This window comes from Dendrobium catenatum, unplaced genomic scaffold, assembly GCF_001605985.2.
Source record: "Dendrobium catenatum unplaced genomic scaffold, ASM160598v2 fragScaff_scaffold_1574, whole genome shotgun sequence".
NCBI lineage: Eukaryota > Viridiplantae > Streptophyta > Magnoliopsida > Asparagales > Orchidaceae > Dendrobium > Dendrobium catenatum.
The window spans coordinates 845,319-865,381 of NW_021320036.1; the positions used below are offsets into that span (position 1 = coordinate 845,319).

The window sequence follows — 20,063 nt, forward strand, 5'->3', positions numbered from 1 at the left end:
TCAAGTCAACATATTTAGCACTAAAAGCTTTTCATGGCTCAATACAAGGGCAAACTGGACGAGAACATAGCAGTTGCACAATGAAACAGCTCAAACTCTTTAATTATTAAGATATTGTCCACATTGGCTTAAGAGTCTCACGATTTTATCCTATTGATGTAACTTCTTAGGATATTACCCATCCCAGAATTTCTCCGAGATGAACACACTTAACTATAGAATTTCTTAATGAAATTCTAACTATTAAATCAAAAAGAATTTAGATGTTTAAGAATTTAACTTCTTTTTACTTATAGGATTTTACACACAAGATTCAAATCGCTAATAAGTAGACAGAGCACATATTCCTTTCAATTTATTAATGCTGCAGCAATACAAGAGAGTTTAAACCATTTATTAGCTAACATGTCTAGACCAAGATTTTCCAGTGAGAAAGTTTGGAAAATAGGAAATATGGTGTGACCAATGTATTTGGCCGGCCTTCCATACTTAAAAAAAATGCAATACAATATTAATATTTGGATGATGTTGCAATGAATTTATATGAATATTTCATGCTTGCAATCATTATCCACCGAATTTAAACATATAAGTATGGTAGCCAAGAAGGTCACTTCTGATTAATTGAAATTTGTCTCACAGGCCTTTTGCTGCTTTGGCAACTTTGTTGCCTCTACACGATTTTTGCTTCAATATGAAATCAATATACGGACAACTCAATCTGATAACTGCATCGTTTTATGCCTTTGATGTTTCCTCCTTGTTTGACAACCCTACTCTGAGTTCTCTCCCTTAATTATGGTTTCTACACTCAGGGATTCATGCTCTGCCTTCAGCAAGTAGCATGCTTATTTTCCTGCATAGCCATGATTTCCGGAATTGATGAAATCCAGGTGCTTCTCAGATACTTAATTTTCTTTCTGAATTTGTTTAATGGACGTAAGAATACGATCCAATCAATCAAAATCAGTTTCTTTAGCCTTCAAGGATATCTAAACCATATTTTCTTTCCTCATTCTGTAGGGTCTGTGTACACATGCAGACAAGCATAAGAAAACACTAACTTTAAAATTGATTCAAATCATAAGAAAACTCTCTCACACACACCATAGTATCAAATAAAAATATACATACCTCACTTTCAAGCTCTCTCTCTCTCTCAATCTTTCTCACTGTCTCACCTCATCTCTCTCCCTCTATTCACTTCTCTCTCTCTCTCTCTCTTTATATATATATATATATATAATTTATTAATAAAAAAAATTGATAAGACATCAATATACTTCATATCAAACTTTATTTATGTTTTGGTTGCTCCATAAGTGCAAGACACAGCACAAGATTGAAATGGACGAGAAATGGAAAGATTGGGCTGTCAACGATGGTTCTTCCACATTCAGCAGATGTCTCAAATTGATCAGCCTCTGCCATCAACGGCTGGCTATCCTGCTTAACCTGGCTATGGGCTGCCGCCGCCACCACCACCAGCTCATGGATTGCCACCGATGGTTTATAAGCAGCTGTATCCGCCACCATATGGCTATCCTCCAGCTGGTGCCAACCCACCACCTAGTTATCTTGGAAATATGCTAATAAATAAATGTTAGGTCTAAGGTTCTGCATCATGTGTTTAATGTCTGATGAGCTAGTATACTGAGGCAATTCCTTTTAGATGATGCTTTATTGATTCACTCCCATTGGAGAGGATTTAGCAGGACTTTTCAATAACAATTAATATATAGACTCGGCAAAAGACTAAAGTAGCTTTCATTTAACTATGTAATATTGGACTTATTTGACTCTAGCTCTGTTTGCGTCAACAGTACCAGTAACTAGTTTTTATTTGTCTAACATAAAGTGGTATATGAACCAGCCAAACAGTGAGTACTATCGTCCTCTCATGGTAATTATCAAATCAAAGTCTTCTACTCAAGGAGTTACGACAAGAACTATGACATGCACGTTGAAAGGCCTTTTTTTTGTTTATGCAGGTATTTTTGGTGGGCGTGTTTGCGAGTAGGGGTTGGAATTGTTCTTGGTATATGTGTATCAATACTCAATCGTTCTTGTGGTTATGTCAACATTCAAGCGAAATATGGATTGCATAATAAATGTACAAATGAACATAAACAACAAAATTGATTATCAAAAGGATTTGCGAGAGTAACATTGCATTTCTGCGTTGCGATGACTATGACACTAAAGTGTGGGAGAATATAATTTAATCTCTTAAATAATGCAGAAGTATAACTACCTGCAAACCGTTCCCATAAGCGTATATTTACACTTGTCGACAGCTAAGCAATGCTTCGCAAAACTTGGAATCTGGGATAAATAAGGCTAGCTGTGGGAATGCATTAGTTGGAGGTCAGGCAGAAAATCAATGACAGTAGACTTGACCTGAATAGTGCTAGAACACCCAGCCAACTAAAGTAAAACCTGCATCTTATAGCAGTTTCAATAGTTCAGATTACTCCAATTGGTCACCGAATATGGGTTCTACCAAGAGAGAAGGCACCAATCTGGCTCTCAGTGTTCTGCAATCAAAATTAGTGTTACCACACATCAGGCTTTCTTATTTAGCAATTCATAATAGAAACAAACAAATAGCTGACTAACAAAAAGGATAGAATCCGAGTCATCAAATGATATAGAATGAAATCTATATAATGGTTTTGTGGAGCTTAAAACTGTTTAAGATTACCAAGGCTTAGAATATTAGCATCACAACAAATTATTTCATTAAGGTTTGAACGCCAAAAACCTGATATTTAGGCGATGGAAACACATTCCAAAATCTTAGCGTCTCATCTCCTGCACCAGTGACAATTGTCTGCAAAAGCAAACATTCAAGTAAAGGACAAAAAAAAAGAAGCAAGTAGTCATGCACCCAAAAACAGAAGCGAATAAGTTTAACCTGTCCATCAGGTGATATTGCCAGATATAACACTCTAAATGTATGACCGGTGAGGGTGGCAACCTGCAAAGGAGATGCATGTGAGTGAGATTAAAATTTTTTTAAGATTCATCAATAATTCGCTTCTCGGTTGGATTTTCAGCACCTTTGACATGGTTGGGTACCGCCAAATTATTATTTGATTCTGGGAATACCCATGGGTGCTCACAATCTCATTTACATTCTTTGACCATACAAGGTTGCATACCTGCATAAACATGATCCTTAGTCGTAAGAAAATCACAAATTTTTAACTTTCACAAGGAATTTCATTTCAAAAAATTGGCTTATGATTAACGCTGTAAGAACGTAGGTATCCAAGATACGTCATGAACAAAGCATAGCAAAAAATGGACATCTTAAACCAGAGAAATTTCTACCAAAACATTTTCGGGAGCACGTGAAATAATAATGAAAGAAGGCCTTGGATAAAGCTTAAACTTCCATAAAAAAATTGTAAATCAGATCCAGAAGAGGCTCACAAAGCACCGGATATAAGTCCCACAAAAAGAAAGAGCCCAAGACAACTAAAGTGAAATGTCGGGGGCCTTGGTGAGAGATCTAAGATCCTGAATGATGGCTGAAAATATATGAGACTGTTCTATCAATTAATCATGAGACCGTGCAACCAACGTTTTAAAAGGCGAAATCGGGAATCGAGGCGTTTTGGCTAAGCGAGGCGAGGCGTAAGCCTCGAGGCGGATCGAGGCATAAGCCTAAAAAATGATAAAAATAAAGTAATTAACAGTGCCGAGCATGTACCGCTCGGTACCGAGCATGTACCGCTCAGTACCGAGCGATACTGGCTCGGTACCGAGCATGTACTGAGCGGTACAAGCTACTCAATAATTATTATTAATACTATTAATTATATATTTAATAATATATATTTTAATTTATATTAACTAGGCTAATTATATTAATATTTAATTAATAATTATATTACTAATTAGTCAATTAATTTATGCACTAATTATACTATTAAGTATTTAATTAATTTGCTTAATTATTAATATTTAAATTATATTAATTAAGTTAATCAATAATAACTTAGCTGCGTCTAGGGTTTGCCTTTCATCTTCTCTTTTCGTCCTTGTTTTTCGACTTTGTTGCTTCATAGGAGGTGTAGAGATTACACGGGTTGCTTCTTTGGCTCCTTTGTGGTTGTTCGACTGCGCTCCTTCGACGACTTTCCCTTCCTGTAGGATCATAAGTTACGACATTTTGATAAGAAGAAATAACGGGAGCTCGTTGGCTCGCTGGCTTTGAAGGTAACTTTCTCCCTTTTGAGGCGCTGCCTCGATGCGCCTCACGTATTGAGGCATACGCCTCCGTGGAAAAAGGCGTAAGCCTCGCCCGGACGTTCGAGGCTTAAGCCTCAGTTCGCCCGACCTCCGCCTCGATTCGAGGCGCGCCTCGAGGCGTCCGCCTTGAACGCCTTTTTAATCGATGCGTGCAACTAAAGAATATGTATAATGAATGCAATAAAGTTAGCAAGGATGAGGCCTCTCTACCAATAATGAAGATGTCATTCACAAAGAAAAAGCAGGAAAAGTCATGACAATTTATCTATCAACTTAAATTGGTCAAGGTGAATCTTCTCATTTCTGAGATGATACAAGATCATGAGGATCTATCCACCACCATCTTAATTGGTTTCTTTCAAACAAATAATGTCTACCAATCTTTTTCCTTGAAAAAAAAAAGAAGCTCATAAGCATGAAACTCTTTCCTTCATCAACAGGCAAACAATGAGAGTAGACGATATATAACATCAATCCTTTTATTCTTTTTAAGAAGTAAAAGTGCCAATTCTTGGAGAATGTACATCATATTCATAGGAATTATTTTTTGCATTATCTATTATATTTCTACCCTTGATCCAATTCACAATTGATCTGGACTTTGGATCATCTTTGTAAGCTTGAAGTCATCCCTTTATGTTTAGGGATATGATGTAATGTATTTAAGAAGCATGAAATTCTCTCTGATTAATTGTCAAACCACCTCCATTACAAAATTCCCTCCTAGTTGTCCCCATCCAGAAACCCTGATTCGCACCTTATCAGAGCCTTAAGAGGTTGCTCTTGATGAAAGAAACTCTCCTTATCGAACTTCTTCCATCCGATCTCCTTTCCCTTAGATTTGGCCAAGGGAATCCCGATCAAATCTTGATTAGGGTTAGCAATTGGAACCATTGATGGGTTTTGGATCGCATCTCCATGAGATTTCTCATCATCTCCTCCATAATTTTCTTTCCCTTTGGATCAGTCATAAGAATCGCCGGTGAAGCTTTTGAGTGCATCTCGATCATTTTCTTCATCATATCTTCCAAGTTTTCAAAGAAGATCTTTATGGATGAGAGAGCTTTTCATCCATGGTGGAAAACTTCCCTTCGATGGTTGTCCTACATCCAGGATTTGATTTGCTCCCCTTTGCCTTCTAACGCATCCACCTTCTTTGATGCCATCTCTCCAAAACCTCACTCTGATACCAATTTGATGCGTCTTGAAAGTAAAAAACAACAAAAAAAAAAGAGAAGAACATCATAGGAACACAAAGATAGGGTTGATTCTCTTATTTCTCCTTCAATAATAAAGCAAGATATAATTAATCTACTATTCAAGAAGCAGATCAACTCTCCCACAACCCCTAGATTCTACTAGGAACTCACAACAAATCTTAGGAAAATAAACTCAGCAATGTCATACCCTAAGCCTTAGACAACTCCCCCTTAAATAGCTTTAAACAATTAAACATAATTTCGGAAACCTTCATAAACAATTAAACATGATTTAGGAAATATTCCTAAATAATTAAACATGATTTAGAAAATCTTCCTAAATAATTAAACATGATTTAGAAAACTTTCCTAAATAATTAAACATAATTTAGGAAACATTCCTAAAAAATTAAACATATTTTAGGAAACATCCCTAAGTAATATTAATTCAAATTGGAATCTTTCACTAAATACTTTTCTCCTTATTCCTCCTAACATAATGAATCATAGCTTTGCTAGCCCCCACAAGGGGGGGGGGGTGGCAAATTTTCCTTGTTTTATGCTCCAGGTTCTGCCCAGCCGGATGGCTGGTTCGATCCATGCTGGATAGGAAACATTCCTAAAAATTTTAAACATATTTTAGGAAACATCCCTAAAAAATTAAACATATTTTAGGAAACATCCCTAAGTAATATTAATTCAAATTGGAATCTTTCACTAAATACTTTTCTCCTTATTCCTCCTAACATAATGAATCATAGCTTTGCTAGCCCCCACAAGGGGAGGGGGGTGGCAAATTTTCCTTGTTTTATGCTCCAGGTTCTGCCCAGCCGGATGGCTGGTTCGATCCATGCTGGACTAGATGGCTTGGCTGGTCGCCCCCTCCAATCATATCACATTCTTATTAACTTAGTATTTTATGGATATCTTATCAAATCACATAACTTCTCTGTAACTTTTTTCTCCCTCTTTATGTGTTTTGCTTAATCTCGATATGAAAATGATAATTGGTGTAGATGTTGAAGTTGGATCTATATACTATTTCTTTGATGCTACATCCGCTACTCTCTACTTACCAATGCCATATTTTCTCAATCATCCTCTTCCTCACCATCATTAAGGGTTCAATCATCTTCCCTCTATATTTATGTATGAGTGTAAAGAATACAAGTATATTAAACACCATCATGTCTCTTCTCTAATTTCAAAATCATCCTTATAGGCAGACTCTCTTTGATTTTGTACATTCAAATGTATGTGTAAATCCTATCTTAATAAATTTGGGGTTTCTTTACTTTTTATTTCATTGGCAACCACACTAGAGTTCTTTCGGTATACTCGTTATAAAGTATAAAGTCTTTTGATATCTTCAAACAATTTTATTTAAAAAAATAAATGTTCAATTTTTTACTTCTCTTGAATTTCATAGTTCCAATAATTCTCCTATAATCCAATTTTTGTTCAATTAGTTTTGAAAATTATAATATACATCAATCATCTTAGACTTATGCATCCCAACAAAATGATGTAATTGAAAGTAATAACTAATATCCCGATCTTGTCCATTGTCTAAAATTGCGCAATATGAGGCTCGTCTCAGTGCAATTCAAGTGACAAAAGCTTCGAGGCTTATGCCTCAAACTTTATTTACGAGGCCCACCTTGAGGCTCGCTGACATGAGGCTTACGCCTCACCCAATTTATATATTTCTTTATTAAAACTTATCTAAATGCAAAACTAAAACCCTGAACAAATCACGCCTTCATGAACCCCCAAGCCGCAACAACTTTCTCTCGACTGCCTTGACATCCACTCTTCATTTTCTCCGCAGCCACCACCGTCGTAGCTGCCACTAGGGATCACTTGAAAGGTGCTCACCACCACCACCTCCTCTAAAAATTTTGGAATATTAATCCCATCATTATGTTGATGAAAAAAATTTATAAATAGGGAGATAATTGAAATAGATGATGAAGAAGTATGTTGGAAGCCATTGGACTCCACAGGATGAGGCAGGAGAGAGAACAATTTATTATGACAACAACTCAAATAAAGAACCCTTTAGTGATGACAGTGCATATAATTTCTAAGTTTTCACCAACTATTTCAACTTTCTTTATGAATTAAATATGGATGAGTAGTGAATTGAGAAAGAAGGAATTTAGAGTTTAACTTGATGTTATATGATACTTTTATGCAATTCCTATATTTAATATTGTTTTGTTCTTGTAATATTTAGATTTCAATTCTTTTTCATGTAATTTATCAGTTGTAACTTTACATCTTGCACCATTTCTTATTTCATATGTATATCAATTTATTACTTCATAGTTCAATAGAAAGTTAACATGTCATCTTTTAATCTATATATTTTTTATTATATAAAAAATCATTTTTAACCTTTATTTTTTACTTTACATAATTTTTTTTATTTTGAGGCTTATGTCTCAAAACGCCTTGAGGCTTACACCTCGCCTCACGAACAAAAAATGCCTCAATACTTAATTGTGCAATTTTAAACCATGATATGGCCGGTACTTTCATGTTTCACATGAGCATTCAATGAGAGTTCTAAGGAGATGTCATTTTAATAATCTATTACTTAAGCAACCATGTCCTTCACAAGTCTAAGTTTAGCCTCTTACTCTTTTTATCTAGAATTTTTTTATTTGAGCTATTAAAGTTTTGGTCATTTATTTCATCCACTCTTTTATTCTGGAAGGGATGAACTCTCACTATGCTATTAAACGAATCTACCTAGGTTTTTACCATGCTCAAAAGGTTATCATTATTTTGGCCCCTCTAACAACTACTTTTCATATCTCCACAAATATTACATTTTGTGAAAATCCTATCACTATCCTTCTCTCTCTTTCACTACAAAATGAGTTTTAAGTTATCATCTTCCACCTCTTGCTCCTACTCCACTACATGTTTATTCTCATTAACCACAATAGCTCTCTTTGATAAACGCCCAACCATTCAATCATCTATAGCCTCTGATCTTCATTTCTCAATTACACTTCTGAAAGCTATATGACACAATACACACACCAGATTTTTTTTTTTACCTCAATCATTATCCTCCTTGTTTCATAGCTTTGCCTTATCTTTATCTATTACTTTCGTTCCTAGGGCGTATCAAGAAGCATTGCTCGATCCTAAAGGTGTTAATTCAGGTTAATGAATCAAGTTCACTTCTAAACTGAATTTGACCAAACATGAAATTGCTTGACCCTAATTGCCCCAAACCCAACTCAACACAAACTACCTTGACAAGAACACCACGCATGTGACCCATTTATCATATGGTTCATACAAATTTTCTATGTCAACAAAATCCAATTAACTGGAATTTGACCAATTGAGGTGAAGGAGTTGTTATTTAGTAAAAAAGGTGATGTATTTTAGACCTGAAAAAATAAAGAGGTTATTCTCAAGATGATTTTGGATTTTCAGGTCAACCTGACTCAACTTGAATATTAAACTAGTCGACATTTTAAACCCGAACTATGGATCAACCCAAATCTAGATTATTTGAGTCAGGGTTGAGCAAGTCAACTGAAACTAGGGCTAATAAGCTTTTAGCTCGAAGATCAAAGTTTGTTCAAATATTGAGTCAATTTTTGGCTCGAATCAAGCCAAATGAGCCAAGCTATAAGCCAATTTGTTTGCTTGATTTGATTTCAAGATGTAGATGGATCAACTCAAATAAGTTCAATTTCGAATAAAAAAATTTTATTTATTTATAAAATTTACTTTTTATTTTTATATAATATATTTCTGTAAAATTCTAAATGAAAGAGTCGTTTGCTCGAGTGGTATACCATGTGGCAATTAAGACCATTCAATTGTTTGAATTATCCTAAGTTTGAAATCAAAAGGCTAAACAATTCTTTTAGTTTTTAGCAATTAATTTCAAGCAGGCTCAATCAAACAAGCCAACTCATTCCAATTTCAAGTCAAATTAGATCGAACAACTCCATTCGAGATAACTCAAAATTAAAAATGAATTGAATTGACAGATTCACTTCTGGTTTGAGTCAACTCAAAATTGAATGAATCAGGCCACAATTCAATTTCGACCTTAGCTCCAAGTCATAGGGCGGGGCCGATTTCAAGCCGACCTTGAATTTGCTCGAAATTGGATCATTCATAGTCCTTATTAATACCACTACTCATCTTAACTGAAAATATGTAATAGATATTGAAATGGGGGATCTCCTGATTATCACCTAAGATCTAATTTCATCACCCACTAGTGTGAGACCTATTTCTTATTAGTGGATTCATGATCAAGTTTCATCCAAATGGTATTATTTATCATTATAAAGCTTTCTTGGTGGTCAAAGGATAAATACAAATTCATAAATTTGATTATTTTGAAATCATTTTCCTAATGGATTGGTTAATATAAGTTTACCTCCTCTTCATCATCATTAATCAAGCGTGTTCTTTATTCTAAATGAATGTGAGCAATGACTTATAAGAAAAGCGAGCGGAGGCCGGGGCCGAATTTTCGGAGCCCATATCTTTATTCTAAATGAATGTGAGCAATGACTTTCTTTTTAGCAATCTCGCTAAAGTCAAATGGAGCAACCTCTCAAGCATGTTGCTGAGAGGAAGAAAAACATTTCTAAACTATGAAAAGATTGTATGGATTGAAAGAAAGTCTCATGTCTATTTTAATAAACTTTGCAAGGTCCTACTTGAAGTCAGCTTATAAAGTAGCACAACTGATCACTCTATCTTCACCTATTACTCATTCTTTGTGACAATGATCCTTGCGATACATATTGACAATATTCTTTCTTAATTGAAGTGATATCTCTGGCATTGGGTTGGAGAAATTAATTAATACCTTCAAAGTATATATTTTTATAAAAAACTTGGTAAGTAAAATATTTTCTTAGCTGCCCAAAGTGTTGGCTCACACAACTTAGAAATGCAAACTCATGCTAAACAATATGAGGGATGAATGACTAAGTGGATGTAGCCTATCTATCATTCATCAAATCCAAATGTCTAGACGTGATCAGAACACTTACATGATAACCCAGCTATCTAGAACATGTGATTATGATGTGCTAACTATCCTTATTAAGGATTATTCATTGTATGATCACCACGATGATGAGAAGAGCTAAAACACTTGCTTCTCATTCATCATTTATGTATGTGATTATAATATGCAGTCGATCCTTCATTATAGATGACCACCGACAAGCTCATCAACCACTTGCTCGATGTTATTGTTGTTCTTGAGTACTCCACCCAAGCGACTTTAATAGTCCTCAGACTCCCATTAGGAATTACCAGTAGTGACTTCACAACTGCAACTCTGGCCACCTCGATAGAAAAAATACTTGCCTTCAACTAGTCAACTTCGAAAGAGAAAAGCTAAACCACCTGCACTTTTCAGCATTCTTCGACAACCACACACAAGTCCTACATTTGTTGAGCCACCTAACTGCATAGGTGCATCACAACCCTCATATTTTTTTATAGAATTTGAGAGTCAAACAGATCAGCATCTATTAAGGGGAAAAAAACAATTCAAATTTTAGACCTAAATTTATAAGGATTTAGTCAAATAAAACCTGCCCTAAATAATATTTTTTGTTTTTGTATAATCTAGTTAAATAACCATCGTCTAATGATAGATTAATGCCTTGAGAAGGTCAAAACCACCTAGGAATTGCAAACCAAGTGCTAAATCACCTTCTAGTTGCCAAACAAGAATTTGAGTTGATTTAAGCTCAGGAATTCTAAAGGCACTAAGTCAACTATTAAAGCATGCTTTCAAGAGTACAAATTTGGATCTGCATCACTTCCTAAACTCATTGACTAACTCTTTTGTTTATTTATATTTCCAGAATGTTATGTTAAGGAGGTACGAGATTCTCTCGCTAAGAATCATCCATTTGTTTAACCTTTTTCTAGCTTTACTAGTATATGTTTTAAATGGCTTATTAGTGATAAGATTTCCTTTGACATTTAAGCCCAGTAAGGACCACCGGCACAAGGTAAAAAACTTTGTTCTAGTCTTGCATGCTATGATCTTTCATTTATTGTTGTGCTACGCTTGTAATTTTAGAAGCATGATAACTTTAAAGAGAAGCAATCTTTTCTCATCATGCTCTTCAAAATACTCTAATTTCTTGCTGATAGGAGATAAATTCAAAGGATTACCCTCAAAAAAAAGTTTCCAGGTGCCCATCTCATGCTTGTATTATTAAGTTGATGTAAGAGCCACATCAAGAGGATTATTAGGTGCATGCTGATGTTTAGTCTGTGCCAAGAAGAAATTCTCCCACACAAAAGGATTATTGTGCCCTTAGAAATAAATCCAGGGATTACTCTAAAGCTTTTTATGTTAATTTTGGTAACAGCCACATTAATATTTTGGAAGGAATTCTTTTACTAGCAATATTAAATGGGATTTATCATTTCTCTCTCAAAATAAGATATAAATGAAAAACAATATCGCAAAAAGAGAAAGATTCTCTGTTTTATTGTCCTTTGTGGAGTCATCTCAGACTTTTTATAGAAACAGCATTGTCGCATCTTTTACATTTCATAAGGTTAGGAAGAAGACTGAATAAGACATAAAACTTAATAAAAATAAGCTTTATATAAAGAGGCAAATAGTTTTCTTGAAAAGGACACGTGCGAGGAGACTACCAAACAAATAAACTATAAATTAAAGGGAATCAAATTCATAAGAAACAAGCATGAATAGTCAAAATTAAAAAAATAAAATAAATAAATAAATAGAACAAAGTTGAAAATGACAATGCAACAGCATGGAACATCTAGTGTATATCTATTTTTAAATGAAATGAATATATGAGAAAACTTATGCAAGTAAAGAACATGGGGATGAAGTTAGTATCTGATTGGAGATTGCAATTCAAGCAATAGAGTTAAATAATTGGTGATGTTAGCAATTTAGAAATTCTAATTGGCTAAGGAGTACAATGAAAAAGAATGAAGGTCATACGAGATAGATCTAGGTATAAACACTTTCAAAGTAATTTTATTATTAATAAATTAGGCATTAGAAAAATCTAAATCAAACAAATTTGGGAAGATTATTTGATGCAACAGAATATGAAGAGCCAACAAATGGCATGTTGTACAAGCACAATAAATTTTACAATACGTATAAAATACAAAATACATCAGAAAACCAAACCACGATATATTAAAGACATGTTTGAAGCAATTGTAAAGTTAGTTGGGTAGAATTCCTCAATTTTTAAAACTTTTGCTATTTCAACTACCGGATGCTACTAGTGGAATCCAGAACTCTCACTGGGACTGAAGATAATCATTTAAAAATACTAAAAATATTTCAATTTTCCGTTTAATTAATTGAAAACATAACTAGCTACCTGACTTCCTGTATCAATGCAGTTCAGGTTAGAGTTGGCTGTGGTATTCCAAAACCGAATGCATCTATCTGCGGTTCCTCCTCCGGATGCTAGAAGACCATGGACATGTGGAGACCATGCAATAGCTTTGACTGCTGCTTTATGTTCGCAATACTTGAGTACAGGCTGGTTTGAATGCTGGTTCCAAACAAAAAGCTGAAAGAAAAGCCAGATTTGATGATATAAAATAAATAAAGATGTAGTGCTCCAAGGAAGTGTTTAAATGAGTAAATGAGAATGAGAGGAACTCACCCTATTATCATTTCCACCAGATGCCAGCTGTCGATTATCATAAGACCACTTTAGCCCACAAACCTTCACAACAAAAGCAGCTCCTAAGAAAACAAAAAACTCCAATGGCAAAAATTACAGAGGAAGTTACAGCTCTTTCTTTAATTTATTCAATAAAATATCGGCATGACATGCCATGGTTTGGAAGAAAGATAACAAAATATTACTGGAATCATGTCACTTCATAAAAAATCATAACAAATAAACAAGCAAAACTATTTAAAAAACATATGAACAAGGACTAAGCAGCTTTCATTACCTCTGATTTATGTCCTGTTAACTTGCTAACAAAATCATCCTGTGTCCGAATATCACGCTGAAGAATGCTCTTATCGCGGCTTCCTGAAGATAACACAGAGGAACTCCATGCTAGAGCTCCAACGCGAAGACGATGACCCTCCATAGTTCTTATCCTCCGACAGCGTGAGGCATCCCATATCTATGCCAATAGTATTCATTGTTTGTATTTATCTTAAAATATTCCAAAATTCAACAAAAAAAAGTACTGCAGCCACTGAGCAATAACAAAGGCATCGTAGAAGAAATAGTCTAACTAAAAGTAATATGATATACAGTAAAGATGATTTCAACATTAATAAATAGTTTTATAAAAATAAGCATATATAAGATGCACAATTGAGAAAAAAATGATTTCATACAATAAAAAATCACAATGTAGGCCAGCTAGTTGAATGTAAAGCATAAATGCGAGCCTTGTTATTCTGAAAAAAGCCTACACCAGCATTGATGGATTCAGTTTAATTTCTCAGCCAACCCCGTGGTAGCAATTTAGAACCTTAAAACTCAACTTCCCATCCTTCAAGAATGGCAGGAAATTTCATAAATTATATAGGATATAATATTGAATCTTTATGACAAAAACAGCAACAAATTGTTATGAATTGTTTAGAAGAACTTCATGCCATTGATATGGCATCTAAAACATCCAATTCATCTCCTTAACAAACATGAAAATTTTAAGGCTCCACGGACCCCTAAGGGCATCTCCAACCGAAAAACTCATTTTTCACTCCAAAATGCAGTAACTTGACTCCAATCGAACTTCATTTTCTAACATAAAAAAAGAATATTCCTAGCATATTCTTTTTCTTATTATTTATAATATAAATTTATATTTAAACATTTAAAATTAAAAATCAATTATATATTAAAAAAATGGCGGATGAACAATATTGGCGTCGCACTGTTCATCCGCATATGAATGCCGGCGAAACTGACGTTCGGTTGGGAGGATGGCGGAACTGCAAACGCGCATTTGCAGTATGGCTGGAGACGCTCTAAAAGCAAAATGCCATCATACTGGGATCACTTCATCATTTTGACAAAAAGTATCATGATCCTATTTTTCAAATAACAATTAAGATGAAGCAGGACAAAAAATAACAGATGCCGTTATAATAAATTGATCCACTTTACAAGTTTGATATTACGGGTAATTCCATAAATATTTGGATTAATGATGCATGCAATACTTCAATCAATGACTTAGAAGCCACATAAATGGTTATTTGGGAATTAAACTATAGGAGTGTGCGTGGAACAGTTATACAAGATCCAATGCACAGTCTACAATCCAATATTAAAAAATCGATACGCATCATCATAATAGAGTGACTTCATTTGCCCTAAACGCCATCCGCTAATCAAGTCAGAAGTTTCAGAGAACTAACCTGCAGTTTCCCAAGACTCGTTCCAACAGCCAAATGAGTGCCTCGTTGGGCCCACCCCACCGAACAGACACTGTCATCCACACCGAAGTCACATAGCTTCGTAACCTATCATTCGCATAACATCAAGCAAAAATTCAGCAAGGCATTAAGGCTCTGTATGATTTGATGAAATTATTAGAAATGAAATAAAAAGGAAATGTTGACAAAAAATATGAAGGAATTGAAAAAATTGCTTTACTCCCACTTGTTTGGTTGAGGAGAATTTCAGTAAAAAAAACTTTTTTTTTTCTTTTTTGTTTGACTGAGGAGAAATTAACAGTTTCTCATAGAGTGGGTAGGTGAGTCACGGTGCTGAGCAGTTTTTTTTTTCACAAGGATTAGATATATAATTGTAAATTGAAACGTGCATTTGATCACATTTTTTTTGTAAAATGTTAGAGAAAACAGCGAAATTTGCTACTTTCCTCATTTGGTTGGATCCAATTAGAAACCAACATTCGACTTTAAACTCCACAAACTCTCTCGGACTTCATTTTTATGAGTGAAAACAAAATCATCATTTTTCAAAACATGATTTCAATTTACAAGAAAGTAAACAATACCTTAGGTAAATCAAATTTGTGACATCAAAAGCAAATAGCCAAAATATAACTTTAAAGTAAAACTGATTTATATTCCCCCAACTCCTTCAGATCAGACGGCAACTCAATCCACTAGGTTAAGCGAGAATTCAGAACAACATGCTACCTTACTGCTGCAGGCATTCCACAGATAAACGCAATTGCCAAGTCCCACAGCCAAAACATTGTGGGAAGACCAATCAACTAGGTTGAGGTAGAAATCATCCTGCAATGCAGGAGCATCGAGTACCTAACCCACAAATCAAACTCCATAATGTCGTAAAACAACAAAAATCCCCAGATCCATTAACAACCACTAAATCCGCACTAACCTTGTAAGGCGATTTCGAGACCTTCCTGCTCGCCTTAGGCTGGCTTGGAACAACTCCAGGAAGGGCATCATCAAACCCCGCAGAATAAGCAGAATACCGAGGAACCTCAGCCTTAAACCTAAAAATATTCCTTCTCGGAGTCGAAAATGAGGTTGAAGATGCCGATGAAGGAGAAGATGAGCACCGATCGGGAGTCTCCGGCGGCACAACGCCGTGATCTGATCCAAAGATGACGCTTCGGAGAACCGCCGTGTATGCGCTGGAGCTAGATTCTTTTCCTCCGTCACCGCCGATGTCGAAAAGCGCAAAGTTGGAGCCGAGTCGGCTGGGAATGAAGCGATCACTGTAGATGACGCGGGAAGAGGGGGAGGAAGAAGGGGAAGAAAGATGAAGGCGGTGAGGTGGGGTGTTGAAGAGCAGGTTTCTTCTGGAAGCTGATAAAGGTTGGTTGGGCTTTGAGGAGGAAGAAGACGAAGTGGATTGAGGGTTTTCGGCTGGAGTTGAGGGAGACGCCATTGATGAATCCATTCGCCTCGTCCCGCTGTTTGGGTTTCCCGGATTTTCTTTGTTTCGGTTTGTTGCCATATATATGTACCCGAATCGCAGATTGGATCCAGGATTCCAGGTTCGAAGAGTCGCCGCCGAGCAAGTGGGAAGTGGGACCCACTATTTACCTGTTTACGACCCGGTTAGATCTCGCAGGTGAATTATTAGGTAACGAGGGTAAAGCACGACACCCAAATATACTATTTTCACTTGAAAAAAAAAAACCCTCAAAATTAGAAAATTTTTAAAATTTTTGTACTTAAAAAGTTATTTTAATAAGCACTAAAAAAATCATCTCAAATGAAGTCTAAGATTTTATCTGAAAAATTTTCTTGTTATTTTTTAAAATAGTTTCTTAACACAAAAATTTATTTAAAATAATAAAAAAATAATGATTAAAAACTATTCCAAATAAAACTTCAATAAGATAAGCACCAACAATAAAAAAATATATTTTAGGGCAACTATTTTTATCATAGTAGGAGGAGAATGATCTTGAAATAAAATGCCACAAAGTTCCTTATGATCTATAATATAAGATTACTTGTGATCAAATTTCACTAATTTTTATAATAATTTAATTATTTATTTAATATGTATAAATTAATTATATACATATGTTATATTGTTCAATTCAAATTTGTTCATTGGTAAAAGTAAAAGTCGTACTAACAAGTACAAAATAAGCTTGATTAGAGAAAGAGAAAGAGAAAACAATTCAAGAGAAAGGCCTGAAGAACTTTCCTCATAAGCTCTTTTCATTTTTTTTTTAATGAAGTCATTTTAGTATTGTAAATGTACATATTATTTTACCTTCTTCTTGCTTGGTTTTTTGTTAAGTTACTAATACATTAGAATTTTGATAGGACTTCACTAAAGTAAGAGAGAATATGTTATTATATAAATAGGAGTGAAGGAAGCCTTATATTTGGGATATATGACTAAAGTCTTTTTCTATATTTCCATATTTGTTGGGGCCAGAATAGACCCCAAAATATTTATTAATTAAATTGTAGGTGATTTAAGCTCACTAAAAACTAAGTATCCTATAAGTTAACAACAAGATGTAAGGTTGTTAGCAACTCACCATTGCCTTAACAATTGGTCATTAAAGCTTAATGTGGGATATTAACCAATTTGAAAAAAAAAAGTAACTTAGATTTTATCACTTTGAGAAACTACTTTTAGTGTTAAAAATATCTTATTACTTGGACATGGTCCATTAGTTTGTTAGTGACTAGCCATAAACTCTAAAAGTGTTATATTGCAAATTGGCCTTTGCGTCATGCACTTTCATAAACTGGCCACATCGTTGGGTTACAAGTAATTGATCTAGTAAATTTGTTTTCAATATGGCATTGATTTATTTTTTAGACTAGGACTATTCTTGCACTAACTTAGCTTGACCTAGCTCCTTAGCAGATTTCAAATCAATGTGACACTAACCAAGTTTCCCTTAAGTGGATAAACAACATACCAAACTTTTATTTGAATAAATGCACTTATTAATTCAACTTTAGCCTACTAGACCCTAAGTGGTTCGTAGATCCCAAACTAACCCTAAAACTTCTAATAGAGCACAAGTTATTATGTGTACTCGACGAATATTTGAAACGTTAGAGTAAATGACTTAATCCTATGTGCCTAGATTAATTATTTTTATCTCTTATGATACTTGACCCATTAAGCTTATGTAGCTTTATTTCTTAAACTAGACCTCCATAAACTATTTCAATTGTTAGGCTAACTCATAATTAAGAATCATAGCCTAAATAGCTTAATTGACCTATAATATCAAACTCAAACTAACTAACCTATATTATGCACAACTTAGCTTAAGGTCAATTAAAACTCAAATTGATCTCACCTTAGTCATAAAACATGCACTATAACTTAAGAGAAACTCTCTCACCCTAGCTTAATTAACCCATTTGGACCAGTTGAGCATCAACCATTAAAATTTATTTAAATTAAACATTAGGGCACGTCTATTTGAATTTAGAACTCCCTTAAGTTACTCTAGACTATACTTAATGCATTTTATTAAATATTGAATTAACTTAGGTAGCCCTTTCAATTAATCCTAGGTTACTTGACCCTAATTAATCCAATAGACTTACTAGACTCTGAAGAGCTCAATATATCTTAATTATTCCTAATTGAACCTTAGACTCCTTAATTTAAAACCTAAGACCACAACTAACTCTAAATTGCTTGGCCTTGTCTAAACCTAAGATGGCTTGATCCAAGGTTAACCCAAGTTAAAATATTTGAGCAATCACCAAAATTCACTTAATTGCCACCTCAATTGTGTACGTAGCGAACATTGGTTGCCACATAGCTAGCTGTAAACCTTAATTGAACCCAACCTGAAACTTGTAGACCTAAATTGATCCAAATCCAAGTCCAATAGGGAAGGGCTGAGTCAATTTTGCATGGTAATGGCTGCACCATTCCATTCCAAAGCTTCTCTAAGAAATCATAACCTTCTAAATTACTTAATTCAAATGCTAGTAGGTTATTAATCTTTGGCATCGGCCCTTTCCACATCAATCATGCTTAATAGAGACCAACATCATTAATTAGAGCACCTAACGTGAGGGGTGGAGGCACCCAATAGCTTTAGCTACAATAGCTTACGCTACTTAGGTTTAATTTGGAATAGCTTTCTTATCACTTTCTAAAGCATTTTTTTAGTTCAAAAAATTTTTATGTGAAAAAGTTACTTTAGAAAGTTGTTCCAAACGAAACCTTAATAAGCTCTATTGGCCTTCTCTCATTCATAATTGGCGTCACTGTCGGTCCAACCCAAGAAATTACGAGAGTAGGCATTTGAGAGGAAGAGTGTGTGTTACCTCATTCCAATGCATGTGATAATAACTAGAGAGTTCCCAAAGCTTCTCTTTATCTCTTCACCCCATCTTAAACCCTCCCAAAGCCACTAATCATCATGAGAAGACATGGTATTTTGACTCTAAAATTACTAAATTCATATTATAACTAGGGTGTATTTGGCTGCCTGCAAAGGAAGTGTAAATATTCCAAACACAAGGATTTTGAAAATATTGACGTTTGATTTGAAGTAAAATAAATGCAGTATAAAATTTTGGTGCATTTGGAATTCACCGTCTAATTCATTTTTGATGTATTTAAAATTCCTCCAATTTGGGAATACACTAGAAATTCATTGCAATTATGGAAGCCACGCATTGATTTCCAACCTCCACTATCCACTGCCACAACCATCACCACCACCTGCCACGCACCGCAGGCCACCATTGTCACCAGCCATCACCCGCTGCCGGCTGCCACCTGCCACCACCTCTGTCGACCATCCACCACTTATCAATTACCACCGGCCACACCATCACCAATGTCAGCCACTGACCACTACATTTTTGCACTTTATATTATATTCATTTTACTTTAAACTAAACAAAAAAAGATAATCTCATGCATTCCTAGCCTTTTGCAATCATCAAATCGCTCAAAAGTATTATTTCTACACTACAATCCTTTTTCAGCAACCAAACAACTCGTTAATTGATCAAATTATTTTTTTGAATTTTTATTATGTTTGATACTTCACCAAAAAATAGTCTCGATCAAGCACGAATCTCGAGGCAAAATCAAGTTGGAAACTTCAAAAATTAAATCATAGACAATCTGAATTCTGATTTTAGCAAAC

General features: G+C 34.8%; 1 protein-coding gene across 2 annotated transcripts; it reads right to left on the reverse strand.

The window, feature by feature from the left end:
- Positions 1 to 2,120: 2,120 nt before the first annotated feature.
- Positions 2,121 to 16,480, reverse strand: LOC110108205 (protein FIZZY-RELATED 2). 2 transcript variants are annotated; one of them, XM_020838748.2, is made up of 10 exons: positions 15,830 to 16,480; positions 15,625 to 15,747; positions 14,878 to 14,982; positions 13,446 to 13,625; positions 13,148 to 13,210; positions 12,857 to 13,051; positions 3,063 to 3,164; positions 2,918 to 2,980; positions 2,765 to 2,833; positions 2,121 to 2,537 (listed from the first exon to the last, which is right to left on the reverse strand). In XM_020838748.2, exons 1-10 carry the CDS (start codon positions 16,412 to 16,414, stop codon positions 2,484 to 2,486), a joined length of 1,539 nt encoding a protein of 512 aa, XP_020694407.2. In that variant the 5' UTR covers positions 16,415 to 16,480; the 3' UTR covers positions 2,121 to 2,483. The 2 variants fall into 2 exon arrangements, with proteins under 2 accessions (XP_020694407.2, XP_028556517.1); XM_028700684.1 differs by having other exon boundaries at positions 2,891 to 2,980.
- Between the last annotated feature and the right edge of the window lie 3,583 nt (positions 16,481 to 20,063).

What these genes read in the sequence shown, in the direction of transcription:
- LOC110108205 (XM_028700684.1), bottom strand. Translation starts at nt 16,414, where the DNA reads ATGGCAACAAACCGAAACAAAGAAAATCCGGGAAACCCAAACAGCGGG. An exon ending in GGAATGCCTGCAGCAGTAAG is followed by an intron (nt 14,983 to 15,624) that starts GTAGCATGTTGT and finishes TGCGAATGATAG; the next exon opens with GTTACGAAGCTATGTGACTT. An exon ending in TTCCATCGCCTAAATATCAG is followed by an intron (nt 2,538 to 2,764) that starts GTTTTTGGCGTT and finishes TTTTGATTGCAG; the next exon opens with AACACTGAGAGCCAGATTGG.